The following is an 18,265-nucleotide window of genomic DNA, read 5'->3' as shown; positions in this document are numbered from 1 at the left end:
AGAACCTGGTCCTAAGTATAGAATCCAGCTAAGAGTTTTAGCATTGATTTTTAGAGTTATTCATTGTGTTTGAACTATTGATGTAATATTAGTTTCAGTGTGTTATAAACTGAATTAGGAGCTAGTCTTTGAGTTGGGAAAACTCAAAGACTTTGAGAAAGCATACCTTGGGAGGTGTGTGTAGTTAGATTAGAGTTTATAATTCCTAGTTGTTGAGTTATAGGGATTAGAGTTTATAATTTCTATTTGTTGGTTACAAGAGTTTTGTAATCAGTCGTTGTTGAGGCTCAGAGTTATTTAGTGAAGTTAGGGTTAAATCCTGTAGAGGTACAGGTCGTGGTTTTTTACACCTTTTTGAGCCGGGTGTTTTCCATGTAAAAATCATTGTGTTCTTTACTTTCTGTTTTACTGGTTCTTTGGAACACGTCAGACAACCCGTTCCATCGATAAGCAACAGTTAGACGAAAATAAGATAATCAGTAGCGCACGAATTCTTAACACACACATGCTAGAAGAGAAAGTGAGTGCATTATTTGAAATTTGGGAATATATTAAAGACAAACAGTAAATTTTATATGAATAAGCGGAGATGATATTGACAATGATAGGCAAAAACGAAATTGAAATTAGAAATACATGTTCAACATTCAAAAGCAGCTAGCAATGATTTAGGAGTTAATTGAAAAAAGATAAAAATGAATAAGCATGTCGGATTATGGAGGTGGCCGAGTTGGGCTTGAGCTTAGACTTGAATAGTTTCTGGAACAACATAGTATAATTATTATACGTGACGTAGCATATTTCAAATTTGGCTTCTTCACTTTTATTTTTTCTCTATAGCGAGTTAGCTTGGGGCAGAATTCAAAATATATCAGTAAAAGTTAATTTTTTATTTTTTTTTAATCAATGATGTTCTAAAAACTACACCTGTTACTATATTTTTGAGTTTATTATTTTGACCGATCATATTTTAAAATTTTAAATTTAACTATTTTCGCTCTATTATAGAGTTAAAAAATGTTGCGAGAAAAACTTAATAAATTTTTCTTAATTTGTTAAAATAAATAAATAAAATGAAAGAAAGGGACTAAGAGATGCTTTTTGCCAAAAGCACTCTTTATTTTATGAATTGACTAAAATTTGCAAGTTATTATCAATTATGGCAAGTTATTATATTTATTTGACTAAAATAAAATCTAAAGCTTGAGCTTCTCTACATGGTAAGATCTGATACACTATATCCTTTTCAAACTACACTTTATTTGACTAAAAATTGTGCCTACACCGAATAAATTGTTGGTATTGTTATAAATAATGGCTATTTCTTAAACAGGGGTCCAAAATTGGCTAATATGTGCATCACCTTCTAACTTGTGGCTATTTCTTAAATAGGGGTCCAAAATGGCTAATATGTGCATCACCTTCTTCCTTAAGTCCCTGCTAAAACCCTAGGCGCCATATCCCTCTCTGCACAATTTTTTCTCTCTCAATTGAATGGTTAGATGATTTTAATCTCTGAATTTCTAATTAGACCAAAACAATTTTTAATGGAAAATACACATTTTTTAGTTTACAATGTTTTGTTTGCTTTTACCCCTCACTTTTTCCATTTATATGTCTGTTTTTATTTTCAAATTTGATCGTTTCTCATTGTGCTCAACTACTATGAATCAAGTTTCTTGCTTATTTATAATGAAAAATAATTGTGAAGTTTTTTGCTTTATGTGTATATTTTGATTATCTTGATCAATACCCAATGTGATTTTTTCCCATATGTACTAGCTTAGCTTGGTTGACAAAGTTACCTTAGTATCTGTTGTTAGTGGGAGATGTGAGGTGTCCCGTGGAATTAGTCATGGTGTTCAAAAGTTAGCCCAAACACCACTGTTATATCAAAAAGTAAAAGTTCAGTTTTTTTAATGTAATTATTTAAATTAAAGTATTTCTTATGTAATTTTTCAGATTATTTTGGTTTTCAAGGTCTTGTATCACTGAGTTTTCTTTATGTTTGCTTATTCTTATCGAAAATATTGTGATCTTTTGTTAGTATTTTGCTGAAAAAGAAATTCTGTTTTGTGTGTTTCTTGAGTAAAATTTTTAGATAATTATTTGACTCGTAAGTTTTTTATGTTAATGGTGTATGATTTATTAATCTTTGCTTATGTGTATGGTAAAAATTGCAGTGTTTCATTCTAAGGTTTTTATGTCACTAGTTTTTCCTTATCTTGGTTTGTCTTCAAAAATGTAGATGAGTGCGTGTCGGATACTCCAAAACTAGTGCACTTTTTGGAGGATCTGATACGGTTTTGACAAGATTTTGGGAAGTCCGAGTAACATATTTTCACTTATATTGATTTAGTTATTAGCTGTCTCTGATAGTTTTATAAAGTTTTGGTTTTTGGTATTTGCCGAAGAAAGGATGTGGTTCTTTGTATTTCTTATGTGGATTTTCAGCTAATGTATTTGTTTCTAAGGTTATTTTTCAAAAATGAATTTATACTAATGGATTTTCTGTTACTAAATTGTTGTCCTTTTTTTTTCATGTGGTTATGCTTAGGTTCCTGAATAGTCTTTTCGCGGAAAGTCTGATTTTTTGTAATTCCTTTGTGAATTTATTAATCATTCTGTCTCTGATGTTTATTTCTTCTCATAATGGATTCTTTGCTTGTGGATGTAGATAAAGCAGTGTAAGAATGATAGCAGCTATTTCGTGGATTCCCAAAGGGGTTGCAAAGTCGGTACCAGCTGAGGCTGAGCCCCCTTCAAAGGAAGAAATTGAAGAGATTTTGAAGAGTAGTCTTCTTGATAAACGGTGCTTTATTTTTCATCAAGTTTTTGCTTATTTCCTTTCCCTCCCATGAAAAAATGGTGAGAACCCAAATTGTCCGACTTGTTTCAGCTAGAACGCGTAATCCTTATAACCAACCATGGTTGAGGCTGGTTGATGACTTCTTATTATAGAGTCTCGATTGAAACACTTGATCCCACTTTTAAATCCACGTCTGATTAAATCAGCTTTGCTGAAACTGCTAGGCTAAATACCAACCGTTTACAGTGAGTTTGAGTGAGTATTAGCAGAATCAACTAACCATCCAGGTGGTGTATTGCATGTGGTTTGATTCGGCAGCGATGCTTTTCTCATATCATACAATTCACAGAAAAGCTTCTTCTGTTCGTTAAAGTAATTAACATTGACTGATTTAAGACCTATAATTTTTGGAATTACATTTGATACTTACGTTGCGTGTAGTCTTTGCTTTGCCCTACTCTTGAAAGTCTGGTTCTTTATTTCCCTTCCAGTGAAGATAGTGATGATGAGGAAGCTGAAGAAGAAATGCATGTTGATGAATCCAAGGAAAATGAGGATGATGAAGTTGCTCATGCATTAGCTGCTGCTGATGCACTTGGAAAGGCCACACAAGTTGCTTGTGTAGGAGCCGATGACATAGCAGATGGGTTAAAGGAATTGGACATGGACAACTATGATGAGGAGGAGGATGGTAACTTAAGTCTATTGGCTAATATATTTTCTTGTGTTGAACACAGTGTTTCTCTTCATTTTTTTTATATCTAATATCTAATGTACTGGCATAAGAGAAATATTTTTCATAGTATCCTAATGCCGAAGAATGCAACAGTATTTTATCCAAAAAAAAAATATTTTTCATATTATATCAACTTTTATTTGGAGAACTGTTCCTAACTTTTTCCTTATTGTCATATATACATGGATTTTAATTTAGTTTGCATTTCTCTCTGTGAATGTTGTTGATGTTGTCAGGAATTGAGCTTTTCGGTTCAGGACTCAAAGACTTGTACTACGCAAGTAATGACTTGGACCCATATCTCAAGGATAAGGTTGCCGTATGATCAATTTGTTGTTCCATCATATGTTGTAGCCGTTCAAGTATTACTGACCGGAAGACTTCTGCTTTCAGGACAATGACTCTGAAGAGGATGATGACATGATAATAAGACCTGATGATTCTGTTATAGTTTGTGCAAGCAATGAGGATGATGTCAGTCAGCTTGAGGCAAGTACAACTTACTTCACGACTGAACAACTTAATATATTTCCATCTGTATGGTCCATTTAATTGCATTTACCCACCCTTTAATTTGTGATCTGATCCGTGCCAACAGATAATGATTTTGGAAGATCCATCAGATGGTGAAATAAACATGTATGTTCAGCGTGCTATTATTATACCTGCCTTTCCTCTCTGCACAGCATGGCTAGATTGTCCTATTAAAGGAGGGGAGAGAGGTATGGCTCTGCTTGAAGCTTAGGTTTATGCTGCTGACGTATTTTCTCTCACTGGTTTTGAACGTGCTGACTTTTGAAAACAACTTTTCATTTACTCATGTTAATAAATGAATTATATGTTGATAGGTAACTTTATAGCTGTGGGTTCAATGGAACCAGCTATTGAAATTTGGGACATTGACATAGTAAGTGACTCCACACTGATGTTTATGAACTCCTGAGTCACTACTGACCGTATCTCACTAGATTCTTTCTCTGTAGATTGATGAGGTGCAACCATCTGTTATTTTAGGTGGCATCGCTGACATAAAGAAAAAGGGGAAGAAGGTAATTTAAGCAATTTGACCTTTTTGCTGTCTTTGATCTATTTTTTGATTGGAATGCTCTCGTATGCTATTTCCACTTGTGTAGTCGAAATTTGTTGTAGATGTTAAAGGTAGAAAGTCCGTCAATGATTTATATTTTTCATTCTCCATGTCACTCTGGGCTATTCGTGCTTCTATTTGGACTGCAATCTCATAAAATAAGTAAAAAATGAAAAAAATAGTAGGCTATGACTCTTGGCAATGATGGTCAGTGTATTCGGGTTCATATCTCAACTAGTGCCTACTTCAAGCATGTGCGGCATGTTAGATCTTCAATATTAGGGTAGAAGATTAATAGGTAGTCGAGTATTTTCTAGTTCCTTTATCAGTATTATTATTATTACTCACCTGCTATCTTATTCTTCGATTTTAGTGTTACTTGTTGTTTCCTTTGCTTCTGTATCTTACATTTTTTTGTTGCTACTTGTTCTTTTCGTAATTGTTTTTAGAATGGCTTCTTGGCTACTGTATTGGTTTTTCTCTTTTTTTGATTCTGCTTCACTTAAGCCTAGTGTCTATTGGAAACAACCTCTTTACCTTCAAAAGGTAGGGGTAAAGCTGCGTATACACTACCCTCCCCAGACCCCACTTGTGGGATTACACTGTGTATGTTGTTGTACTTTTATTCTTGATATTCTAGAGTAGGAACTATCTGCATTAGTTGTTCGACAGGCTCTAATTTATGGCCATTTGAGCAAAATGAGGTGGTACCCTACAAGGGCTTATAGTTGCCAACAAATCAAGCATCTACCTTAAAGCGCTTGGACTTCAGGTTAACTGGCATTTTCTTTGTTGAACTTACTCTCCACCGCTACTCTATTTATTGCATGCAATCATATTGTGACTATTAGTGTTCCTAATCCCAGTACCTCCTTTTGGTCAACAAGAGCACCGCAAACACCAGCTTTTTGTGAACCTCCTCCGTTTGTCCTTGTGGGCAACACTATTTTTGAGAGAGAGAGAGACTTATAATAGTTTCTGCATTAGGAATTGAATTGACCTATTATTTGTTTCGGAAAGAAACTAACCCTAAACCACCATTTTGTTTGTCCTTCAAGGCAGCAAACCTGGTCAATTTGTGGGAATTATTTATTTAATGCACACTAAATACCAATGCTGCAATCCCTCTTCCACCTCCACCCACACAACCCCCAAAATAAAAGGGGGTTGGGGTTGGGGTGGGGGTGGGAGTGGAGAGGGGGGGTGATTAAGACCTTACACTTTAACAAAATCAAAGAAGGGGAATGAGTTGCCAATTATTATCATTTACATGGTGGATGGTCTTTACTGAGTATTTGATAATTGTCTGAGAAACTTACTTTAATGCGTCATTTACCTACTTCGCAATTTTTCTTCTTGCAGAAATCTATCAAATACAAGAAGGATAGCCACACGGATTCAGTACTTGGTCTTTCTTGGAACAAGGAATATAGGTATGTAATTGTGATCGATGACCGTTTGGCCAGTGCCTCTCTGAGAGGCTTAGTCAAACTTCAGACTTTGTCTTACTCAACATTCTATGCAGGAATATACTTGCTAGTGCTAGTGCCGATCATTCAGTCAAGGTTTGGGATGTGACTACTGAAGCTTGTAATCTAACTATGAAGGACCATACTGACAAGGTAGAAATTAAAAAATTTCGCAGTTCTATAAACTTTCGTAGTCTTTTATCAGAACTAACCTAGATAAAGTTGAAAAATATCATCTTTGCTAGAGTTTGGGATCTGACTGATGAAAGTTGAATTAACTATAGAACATTAGACCAGCTTGCTTACAAATTATTGAAAGAAGCAGATTCACCATCTTGCTATGTTTGACAGGTTCAATCAGTTGCATGGAATCCGTTTGCACCACAGATTCTTCTGAGCGGGTCATTCGATCATACAGTTTGCTTGGTGATAAAGCACTTCTCATTTTACCTTTTTGCCCCTTTATTCTTGAAAGCTAGGATTGTGGATTAGTTTCTTACTTTTAAGATGCTAATTTCAACATGTCTTGCAGAAGGATGGGAGGAAACCCGCTCACAGTGGATTCAAGTTTTCAGTTGCTGCTGATGTTGAAAGCTTGGCTTGGGATCCACATTCGGAGCATTCATTTGTGGTCAGTGCTTGCACTGTGTTTGTGACTACTAACTCAATCTATGTTAAGGCTTTGTTTGTTTTGGTATGCTACAGGATAAGATAATTCTTTTGATTCTGATATGGGAATTTTTAGTGGGGAGATTAACAGTTTTCTTAGCATTAGTTTGGGAACTAAAGATGGGATTGTGTTCGTCGGTTAGGTAAATATAGTATGGGGTGGGGTGGGAATGATAATAGTTTGGCAATTAATTTCCTGTTCATTCGTGCATATTAGTTTTATTTTTTTTGCTTGTTGAACTTTTTGACCCGTATTATTTAATGGACAAACTAACACGTATTTATCCACCTCCAAATCTCTGTGGACTTTAATGAAAATAAACACTGGATAAATTCAAAATGCCTAGTAGTCCTGTATCCACTTGGCTCAGTCACTAAATTTCTGTACCTTTCAACTGTATGACACCTAAACCTTTTTATTAGAAGGATGAGTAAATCCACTTTAAACCTTTTTATTAGAAGGATGAGTAAATCCATTTTAAAGTCGGGTCTGGAATCTTAGTCTCTATGTATATTGGTTATCAGGAAATTGATGAAATCAGAGTTCCTTAAAACTTTCAGGTCAGCTTGGAGAACGGTACAGTTACTAGTTTTGATATCCGTGCTGCTAGTTCTGATTCAACTTCCGAGACAAAGCCAACTTTCACCATCCATGCTCATGATAAAGCAACGTCCTCTTTGTCCTTTAATCCTCTAGTCCCAAATGTAAGCGAAAACTCCTTTTTTGTGCGTTACCCTTTAATTCATGTTTCCTTTCCAATCTTTGCCTTCCTCACTTTGCTCGTGTATTGTGGGCAGCTTCTTGCAACTGGTTCCACGGACAAGACGGTAATCTCGTGTCATCTCTGTTCACTGCTTATTACCTAGCTTTGATTTATTCTGGGGGGCGATTGCTCTTCCACTGGTTATTAATTTGATAAATATCCTGCAGGTTAAGTTATGGGATTTGACCAACAATCAGCCTTCTTGTATCACATCTAGCAATCCAAAAGCTGTATGTGATTTTGCAAATATTTCCTCAAACCTGTTATGAAAGCAGGGTTTTAGATAGTTGCTTAAACATTTTGATTGACGGGATACTTACTGTCACGACGACTCTTTTGTTTTATTTTTTCATTAGGGAGCCGTCTTCTCTGTATCCTTCTCAGATGATTGCCCCTTTATGCTTGCTATTGGCGGCTCTAAAGGAAAGTTGCAGGTGAGTTGTGTTCCTTTTGATACTTTTGGTTTGTTGCAGCTCTAGTTTCTGTGTTTTCGGGGTGAGGATATCTGTCTTTGCTCATCATTTGCAGCTGTGGGATATTTCGTCAGAAGATGCCTTGTTGAAGAAATATGAGAAATATGTTGCACAAAAAAACCGGTCGTCACCACCCAAATCATAACGCAAATATAGTTTTTCCAAGATATTGGTTATGAGTTCTATAGTGAAGATATTGGCCACCATTATTCATCATATGAGCATGGTAAATTTTGCTGTTGCTGCACATTGCCTGGACCAAGTGAAAGAGTTTGGTGGAATCAAGATAGATGTGTATTTTTTTGGGACATAACCAACACAAGTTCATCGAACATGTATCAGAACGGAGATCAGGGTCCAAATCATGACAGAGGTTAAAAAACAGCAGGTGGTGTCTTTCTGTTTGCTTCAATGTTGTCAAGCAGAGTTATCTTGTACTTGTGTCGATTGAAGGCAACATATTCCTGATGTAATAGTTGCGGTCTAGCTGTTTGAACACTACAAGTATCTAGAAAAAAATGTTCGTTTATTCTCTTATTTACCAGAGTCCATCCAGCTAGTAAAATATGAAAGCAGGACAATCTTTTTCTATATTTACTTGGTTTCTCTTTGAGCCAAATATGAGGAAATGCAATACATTTTGTTAACTTTAATATTATGCAATTCTGGAAAATTTTCTTTTTATAGTCATGTTTATAATGGGAAGAATTATGTCATGTATGTGAATTTTCAAAGTTGATGTAATTTTATGATCTTTATCGTAATTCATGGTATTCATATTGCAGCAGCACATATTTTCATTATTATTTTGATAAAAACAATAAAACGTGTAGTACACAACACGAGCAATAGCGAATTAAACTCAACTTTGAAGGCTTTATTCAAAATTTTTGAAAGTTGGAGAAAGTAATGTAATGGCAGGAGATGCAGTTGAAAGGGATAATTATATTTGGGGTTATTTGTACTTTGCCCTACAACTTTGGGTACAAATATGTTCCGAACTATTGAAATGGTTTGTATATATTCTTTAGTTTGACAACGTGCATCACATGTCCTCATCCAAAAGGAATTAACCCATTTTTCTCTAGTAATTTATTCCCTGACCTATCCGCGAAATGTTCTACGGTCGGAGTTGAAAGCAAGTTTCGCCCAAGCTTATTTTTTAGCGAACCAAAATCAATGCGGTCACAGAATATTTCTTTAGATAGAGGACACATGGAACTTCGGTTGTAGAGCATTTCCTTGATAGGTCAGCAGATAAATTACTAAGGAAAAATAGGTTAATTCCTTTCGAACGAAGACAGGTGGCGCACGCCATCAATTTGAAAGGTATATACGTATAATTTTCAATAGTAATTTCGAACGAAGATAGGTGGCGCGCGCCATCAATTTGAAGGGTATATACATATAATTTTCAATAGTTTGACGATATATATATGTACCTAAAGTTAGATGATAAGGATATAAATAATTCAAAAGTATAACAAAAGATATTTATGTACCATTTTTAAATGTGAATACTAAATTCTAAAGTTTAAAAAATGTTTATTTGTAATAAATTAATAAAATTATATTTTTATTTATAATTTTTAAATAAAGGTGACAATTAAAATAGAATGGAGGGAGTAAACCCTAGGTCCGAAGCCTTTGCATACGGCTATATAAACCCCAAATTGTAGAATAAGAACCCTAGCCGTGACAATTCTAATTCTTTTGATTCTTATAGTAGTTATTTATGCAAATTTTATTTTATATTTTTGTTTCTTCCAGAGTAATTCAAGTGATAGAAGAAATTCACAGATTGCATATTGTGTTTGCAGCTGAACAATTTTGTGCCTCTGCCTATGATGGCATTAAATATACTTTGAGCAATTTTGCTATGAACAAATAGTTTAAGCTGAGGCTTGAGGCTTATCAATTCCTTATTATTATTATTTTTTTTCTTCTTAAAGATTAGCTATCCTTATTTTTTTTTTCTGCTGATTATATTTATTAATGGGTCTGATATACTTTTGCCAAAGGAAAAAACTTTCTAGTTAGATATGTTGGAAGTTTGTTTTGGTTATGTAGTGAATAGGATTTCAAAATATTGCTCCTTTTCTTGATTCTTTAATTTGAAATTCACCATGCTTCTTCCAATTTTTGGAAATAATGATGCTTTTCCTGAACTTAGGGGTAAGTCTTGGAATAAAATTTATACTTTTGGTTGATTGTATAAATTCTAGGTGTGATAAATTAGTCCTGCATAGAGTCTTGATTAAATGCTTAGCTTGAATCTATCTAGTTCTTGGTGGATGGGGTTGTTTTATATTGTATGTTATGCAGGTCATAAATAATTTGATCTGAGGCATGGTGTTGTTTCTCTTAAATATGAACTTGTGATGGTCTCTTCTGGAGAAACATTTTCAGTTTCTTGCCTTTTTTGATGGTTAAAAGTCTTGATTTCATTTAGTCCTTGCAATGATGATAGAACAGACAGGGACATCAGCACCCTCTGCGGGATGATGATTTGTCAATGGGAATCTCTCTGATGCTCGAGACTTGTGTTGTTTTTAACTGTTTATGCTAGCATTAGTCTTCGTGTTATATCATTCGCGCGTATGAGGTGTAATGTGTTTTCTTATCCCACTATTGGTGATTGATTTATTACTAGAATAACCTATCCTATAAACTCTGCTTTTTGTTGGATTTTTTTGGTTTAGAAGGAGCTTCCCAGTCATAAATTTGTGGTCTTTAGACACCATTTGTTGCAGCTGAATGATTGTTCTTATTAATGATTCCAGCAAGTGAGGTGCTGTAAATTCCATGACTTTGGTCTGATGTTGCTCTTTTGGCTTTGTTGTTTTGAAATCTTGTCTTTGTTTTTCATAAACATGAAGATATCTATAACTGTGACTACCTCCTTAAGGCCACCGATTATTTTGCAAACTAATTTTTTCTTGTTCTGTTTTCGTTGATGGATATATTGCTGATTAATCATGCAAGTGCTTTTCTTCACCTTGACTAAACGTGCCAGTGATGTATCATCGCGTTTTATCTTGATATGTAAAGATGATGATGCTACGTAATTGTCACTACCTCTGAGGCACATTTTCATTTTCCACATTTCAGTTTGATCTTTCTCTCTTTGTGAATGATTCTCACACATGTTTGTTTTGTGGTCTCCCATGTATTATGTATTGTTGCCCTTGTTGCAGCACCTATGTCTCATTTGGTATAAGCCTGATGATTGTCAATTAAGAACGGAGATTCGAATGATGCTATCTGTTGAAGCCTTCTTCTCATAAGTTGGGCTCCAGTTGCATCACATGTGATAATGTTTCTCATATATGATGAAGGCTGTTTTACCAGAAATAATCGATGCATAGGTTTTTATTAGGCACAATGCATAAACATGTCCTTTTTATGACCTCCAACTTTGAGTGTGCACAAGTACATACTTAAACTCATATATAGTTGAACAAGTAGACACATATGTCCTATGTGGCATCCGACATGATCAATTGTTGTCCTACATGACATCCTACGTATATTATGTCCCAAGTTGATTCCGTGTGCTTGAATTGTGAAAGTAGGGGCATAACTGAAAAGTGATGGGCACTTAATAGTAAGACTTTGGCAAATTGAAATCTCTATCACCAAAACATAGTCATGTTGGATGTGTGTTTACTTGAAGAGTTTGTTTAGGGGCTGTGTGATTCAACTATGAGATGTAATGATGATGAATATGCTTGATTGAATGAAGTGTTTAGTAAATTATGGTTTGAATGATCTAGTTCAATTGGTTGCATTGGGTCCCAACTTGTGTCATAAGGTGGAAGACGATTGTTTGAGGCAGAACAAGGTTTTAAGTAATCTTGGGCGTATTTGATTAGTCTAATTTCTAATTATTGCTCATACTTTTACTGAAATTGTAAACTACATTATGCATAATTTCATATGTTTGGGTTAAAAATCTATTTGTTAGCTGATGGATGTGATTAGTATATTAAGTTTAGAGTGCATAGACATATATGCAGTTTAGAATCATACAGTTGTAGAATACATATACATATGTGCATTTTAGAATGCTATGCTTGCTCAATAAGTACAATTTAAAATAATGCATATACATATATATACTGTTCATGGATAAGGTATTATATACACAATATAATAAATTTGTATATATATTATCTGCTCATCTGTGTTTTTTGATTCAATAGGATAACATATTTGTAATCACTGATCTTTCTAAAAAGTCCCCACATGTGACGAGTTACATGGAGAGAGATTTTTGATACCATAAAACAGAAGTTATCAGGTACAACTTAGCAGATTTATGCGTACATGTTTTGCTCAGTACGCCCTATGCCCTATGTTCGGTTTAAACTGTGCTGCTTCCAAGGCCGACTTTATGAATAGACTTCAAAAGTATTTTGGTGGTGAAGAAGAAGAACCTTACAAAGCAACATTGTTTCAGGCTTTTGAGAACCAATTATGGGGTTAGAACGATAATGATGCTTTATAGATTGTCATTCTATATTTCATTCATCGATCTATTATGTCTGGCGAGTGCACGCTGTTCGAGTACTTAGACTTTATTTTGATGTAATCGAGCAATGACGGTACATAAGATTACTGCTGGGGTAAAGAAGCATTTGAAGAACTTGCCAAGACCATTTCAAGAAAGTTAACCTTCGATGGTTAGTACTCTCGACTTTATTATATGCCATAAGCTATGTAAGTATGGATGTATGAATGTTGTTCAAATATCGATAAGCAACTTGCTAAAAGAATTGATGATCAAATTTCTAAATTGCTTAATTGGCAAACTATAAAAGATCGTCTACGATACAAATGGCTTATGCGGAACATCTTTATGTATAAGAAGGTGAACATGTTTTGCATAAGCCATTTGTAGCGTGGACGGTATTTTATAATTTACTAATTAAGCAATCTAGGATTTCAATCACCAATTCTTTTAACAAATCGCTTATCGACATTTTGAACAACATTCATACATCCATATTTGGATAGCGTATGACATGTCATGTAGTCGATAATAATGACCATTGGAGGTTAATTTTTTTGAAATGGTTTTGATAAGTTCTTCAAATGCTTCTTTACCCCGCAGTAATTCATGTACCGTCCTTACTCGATCATGTCAAAATGAAATCTAGGTACTCAAACAGTGTGCATCGCGCCAAACATAATAAATCGAAGTATAAAATATAAAAAAACAATTTTTAAAGCATCATCATCGTTCTGACCTCACACTTGGTTCTCAAAAACTTGAAATAATGTTGCTTTGTAAGGCTCTTCTTTATCACCAAAATACTTCTGAAGTAATCTATTCAGCACACCTGTGTCGAATACAAAGTCGGCCTTAAAGCAACACAGTTTAGACCGAATATAATTGCAAACTCCCTTAATACAAACCTTAACGTGCATCCGTCGAATTGCACCATTAGAGTATCGATTGAACTAGTTTGCAACTCAAGGGACATAGCGCACCAAAACATTTGTGACTGAACCCACAAATCTGGCATGGGAATGTATTGAGCAAAGCATGTACGCATAAATCTATAAGTTCTACACCTTATAACTTTTGTTTTATGGTATCAAATATCTTTCATCCATTTAACATGCCATGTGTTGGGGCTTCTTAGTTCAGTGATTACAAATATGATATCCTGTTGAATCAAAAAATACAAATTTATTATATGTGTATATAATATTGTAACACCTTGTACGTCACACGGTGCTCATAATTCCGAAAGATCCCAAGCTAACCCATGATCGGTACCTATTATGAGCACTGTATAATATTACTAAAATAAATGCGTAAATTAGGCTGAAGTTGCCATAAGATTCATCACTGTAAAACAAATACTGATAAATAAATATTGAATACTGAACATTTGTCTGCAATAATCTTGTCTGATAGCCTCTAACTGTCTGAATATGGAGTTGATGGGATAAGTCTTCAACTAACTTCGACTACTGAATATTGAAATGATAACTCTGTCCTCGGATTATGAGGACTCACCATTATATTTGCTACTGAAAATTTGGGCTGTTAAGTACGATCAGGAGCTCGTGCGTCTGAACCTATGTCATAAAATATCATGGTGCAAAAGATACTTTGAATGTACTGGTATGCTAAGTGAGGTAGACTGATATGCGTGGGTTCATATGCATAAATGATAACTGACTATATAATGTGAATGTAGCTTGAATGAGAGAGAGTACATATATATCTGAAACTGTTGTAATTACTGACTATGCAATGCTGTGTGTAAATCTACTGATACTGAAACTGAGATCACTGATAACTGGGTGACTGTTTTTGATAGTCCTGATTTTGTGGAACTAAATTGAGTTGTGTGTTGAGCTGGGTGACTGTATTTGGCAGTTCTGATTCTAAAATTGAATTGAGGTTTTATACTGAGTTTGAAACTGTAACTGTGGGAGTGTTCATCTAACCGACATACCCCGAGTACGAACTGAGTTAGGGTCCAACTTGTGACCCCAGTTGGAAGGGTGTTAGCATCTTGTCAAGGGATACTAACAATGGTTATAAGTTAACCCTCTCTGGCAGGAAGACTTTTCGTCAACCCTCGTTGGCAGGAAAACTCGTATGAGATGTATCAACCCTAGACTAGCAGGAGGATATCTCAACCTACGTTGGCTACGTAGTTCTGTAACGCAGAGATTGCTAATAAGGGTCAAACCCTTTACTGACAGGAATGCCCTCATTCTTGGGTTTGCTCGGTGCTGATTCCTACTCTCAACTGAATAGACACTGAATTAATTTCTAGACTGTACTAGGCTTGACTGTACTGTTATTGATCGTGCTAATTGACTGAACTGGACTGAGTTCATTAAGTTCTGTTAACTGACTGAATACACTGAGTTCTGTTAACTAGCTGAATATACTGAGTTCTGTAACTGACTGAGTACTACTATACGTGATATCACTGAGACTATTCTTAAACTACTATAAATCTAGGTAAACAGCTAGATTGTCGGGTATTAGATACCTCCAGTACTCGATAACATAGATGGTAAGAACATAACACAATCTTGAAAACATGATAACTAGTTACTTTGTCACAATTCATTCATTGAGGCATTTTAGCAAACACTTGCAAGACATGAACTTGTACACATGCTAATATGGTATAATTGCACTACCTAACTCATATGAATATTTTATCAAATACTTGGGGGCATAATTTATGCACATAACTATAATACAACATGCAAACATTATGACCACAATTCTAACTCACAAATTCAAGGGTTTTTAATGTAAAACCATATAACATCGCGCACATGCTACTTATTTCTCATGAAACTTATAATTACTCATGGATTATAAACCTAACTAACATCATAATCATGAATACAATTTAATTCAACATGGAATTCATGAAAAACAATCATCTTGAAATTTTTAAAGAGGCTTTTGAACTTCAAGGGTGGAAGGAAACCCTTGGATGAACATCTAACATACCTTGGTATTCAATTTTTTGAAGGTTATGGTGAATTTCTTAGGATTTTAATCTTGAATTTGAGGGGTTAGGGTTTGTTCTTGAGAGGATTTGTGAATAGTGAATGAATTTTGCCTTTAGGAGTGATAAATCTCGTATTTTTGGGTCTGAATAGACGTGGAAAAATGACCCAAATATCTCTCCGAACGCGGACTTTTAATTACTGAAAATGTGCCCAGCGACTCGCAGACTGATGCGCCGCGTCGATGGGGTCGACGTATGGCCAACGCAATGCGTTGGGATTGCGTTGGCTCACTGAAACTTACACTGGGAGCTGAAAAAAATATCTATCGATGCGATAGGCGATGCGATGCGTCGAGATCGCATCGATCCATTGTTTTGGACTCCCAAACATGTTTCAAACGAGGTTCGAAAAATCTGAAACTCACCCGAAGTGACCTATTGACACACCTGATCAAGATTCAATCCATGGATCAACATTTCAAGGTCATACTGAAATTCAATTCAATCTAAGTATAATTACTTAGCTGAAATTTTTAAGTCTGCGACCTCTTTTCATGCTCTAAAGGACTGAGTTAAGTTTAGAATTTTGCGGGGTCTTACAAATACCTTATCCCTGAACTAAGTATACATAAATACATATTATAACATATTAAAATGTATATGTCATTTTAAACTGTATATATGCATTGTTTCAAATTGTACTTACTGGGCAAAACATATCATTCTAGACTGAATATATGTATATGCATTCTAAAACTGTATGATTCTAAACTGTATATATGTATATGCACTCTAAACTGAAAATACACAAACACCTTTTTAGGTCAAACATATGAAATTATACATAATGTAACATACAATTTCAGTAAAAGTATGAGCAATAATTAGAAACTGGACGGATAAAATATGCCCAAGATTACCCCCATACTTAAAATCTTGTTCTCACTCGAACAACTGTCTTACACCTTATGACACAAGTTGGGACCCAATTGAACTAGATAATTCAAATCATAATTTACTAAACACTTTAAATTAGGATTGTAGACACGTAATTTTGTCCCTCCGAAAAATTAGTTTTTACCTTTTTATCTCATCCTATCGTGTACCCTCAACCATGTAATTATACTTCCATAAAATGACAAAAATAACAACCCCTAATAATTTTTATCTTATTTTAATTTATCCTAACAAATCTTATCCTAACCAACTCACCCATCTCACACTTTACCCCTACCCCATCTTACACCCACCCACGTAACCCTTACATATTTTTCGTTTGAATCTTGATTTTCCTTGAACAGAAAAGGATAGGCAGAAGAGACCCATAAGGTGGACCCCCTCATATTTTCTTCTTCACAAAGGAAAAGGGAAATAATATAAACACATAATGGGTATCTTCCATTTTTTGGGGGAAAAGAACACAATACATATTCACACATTCCAACATTATTCACCAAAAAAGGAGGAGCTCACTGGAACTCTCCATTTTTTGGGACCACAAGAACATACACTCACTCATTATTTCCCACGATTTACGCACAGAAAAATAGAGACCAACACCAGCCTCTCCATTTCTAAATACACACGAACAAAAACTGATCCCACCTTGAATCTCTCTTCACCATCGATGGACTCGCGCACACAATGAGAGAAATCGAGAAGGAGAAATTGAGAGAGATTTGAGAGAGATCGGGAAGAGAGGAGAAACAATTAGAGAGAGAGAGAACCGATTAAAAAAAAGTAAAAGGGCTTGGGTTCAGCTTTCCAGCGAAACCATCGCCGGAATCATCAATCGGAGAATAAACAATTGTCGTCTGTGGTTGTGACCGCCGGAAATATCAAAAACAACAATCAAAAATCCACCTCACCACCGGAACCCATCGAAAAACGAAAGAAGAAGCGACATCGTGTTTGAAATCGGGTATGGGTTTTTCATTGGTTTGCTATTTCTGGTTAGGTTTTACCAAAAAATAGTAAAGTGACTTCCGTAGTTGGGTTTTTTTTCGACGTTGAGGTTTCAATTGGGTCGAGGTTCTATTGCTCCGTGAATTTCGATCCATCACTGCTTGGTTGGAATAAAATCAACGATTGAGGTCTAATTCTATATATCTTATCTCTCTTTTTGTGAATATTTTTTAATGGTGATATTTTTTATTGATTTTGGTTGAGGTGATTTTACTTGTCATTATTTAATTGATAATTCCGGTGTGAAGTATGTTAATCACGTAGTTGATTTGGGGTTAAGTTGAATTTTGGGGAAAAAGATCGAAATTTATTAAAAGTGAATATTGGTTTATGTTGGTTTAGTGTCGATTGCTTGATTCAGAATAAACGTAGACTTTGTTAAGTTCGATAGGATCATGTTTAGGCGGACAATTGATAGGCAAACTCGGTTGGGTAAGCAAACTTTAGGACTCGTTGTTTTGTTGAATGTTTAAAATTTTGTTGAATGTTTTGTTTCTCATATTTGGAAAATGTATTCATTTAGTCGAGGAATGCCTTGAGGTATTTGTGTTTATTCACCGGGGAATGCCCTGAAGTATCATGTACTTGAAGACGGCGCACGATCAAGGCCCGAAACGTCGGGTGGAGTAAAGCCATGGAGCGTAGTTTAAGATTAGCCTAGAATAGAATAGGTTTACATTTTCGCATTTCTCATTATTCGGGACTGTATAATTGGACTGAACACTATATTTTGAATTTATTTTATTTCGTGTGTTTGATTGGTTGTTTTATGTATTTTTGTGTGGTTTATA

The 18,265-nt window shown here is 35.0% G+C and overlaps 1 protein-coding gene and 2 non-coding genes across 3 annotated transcripts; all 3 read left to right on the top strand.

Moving 5' to 3' along the window:
- Nucleotides 1–2,677: 2,677 nt before the first annotated feature.
- LOC107867994 (periodic tryptophan protein 1 homolog) lies at nt 2,678–8,691 on the top strand (the record flags this gene model as incomplete). The annotated part of the gene is given in 16 exon segments (XM_016714528.2): nt 2,678–2,812; nt 3,301–3,500; nt 3,782–3,858; nt 3,939–4,034; nt 4,144–4,267; nt 4,394–4,452; nt 4,529–4,594; nt 5,995–6,065; nt 6,158–6,254; nt 6,453–6,527; nt 6,634–6,732; nt 7,332–7,475; nt 7,569–7,598; nt 7,702–7,764; nt 7,891–7,968; nt 8,063–8,691. Coding segments are annotated over 16 exon segments (1,488 nt in total). The 3' UTR covers nt 8,153–8,691.
- A 1,151-nt stretch (nt 8,692–9,842) lies between these two features.
- Nucleotides 9,843–9,913, top strand: LOC124899917. The gene has a single exon (XR_007057477.1). It is a non-coding gene; the product is annotated as a small nucleolar RNA Z267 (small nucleolar RNA).
- Nucleotides 9,914–10,461: 548 nt separating this feature from the next.
- LOC124899918 lies at nt 10,462–10,544 on the top strand. Its single transcript, XR_007057478.1, has one exon. It is a non-coding gene; the product is annotated as a small nucleolar RNA R44/J54/Z268 family (small nucleolar RNA).
- Nucleotides 10,545–18,265: the final 7,721 nt, after the last annotated feature.

The sequence above is a fragment of the Capsicum annuum genome, chromosome 6 (assembly GCF_002878395.1).
Source record: "Capsicum annuum cultivar UCD-10X-F1 chromosome 6, UCD10Xv1.1, whole genome shotgun sequence".
In the NCBI taxonomy this organism is placed as follows: domain Eukaryota; kingdom Viridiplantae; phylum Streptophyta; class Magnoliopsida; order Solanales; family Solanaceae; genus Capsicum; species Capsicum annuum.
This window is presented reverse-complemented; position numbering and strand designations above follow the sequence as displayed.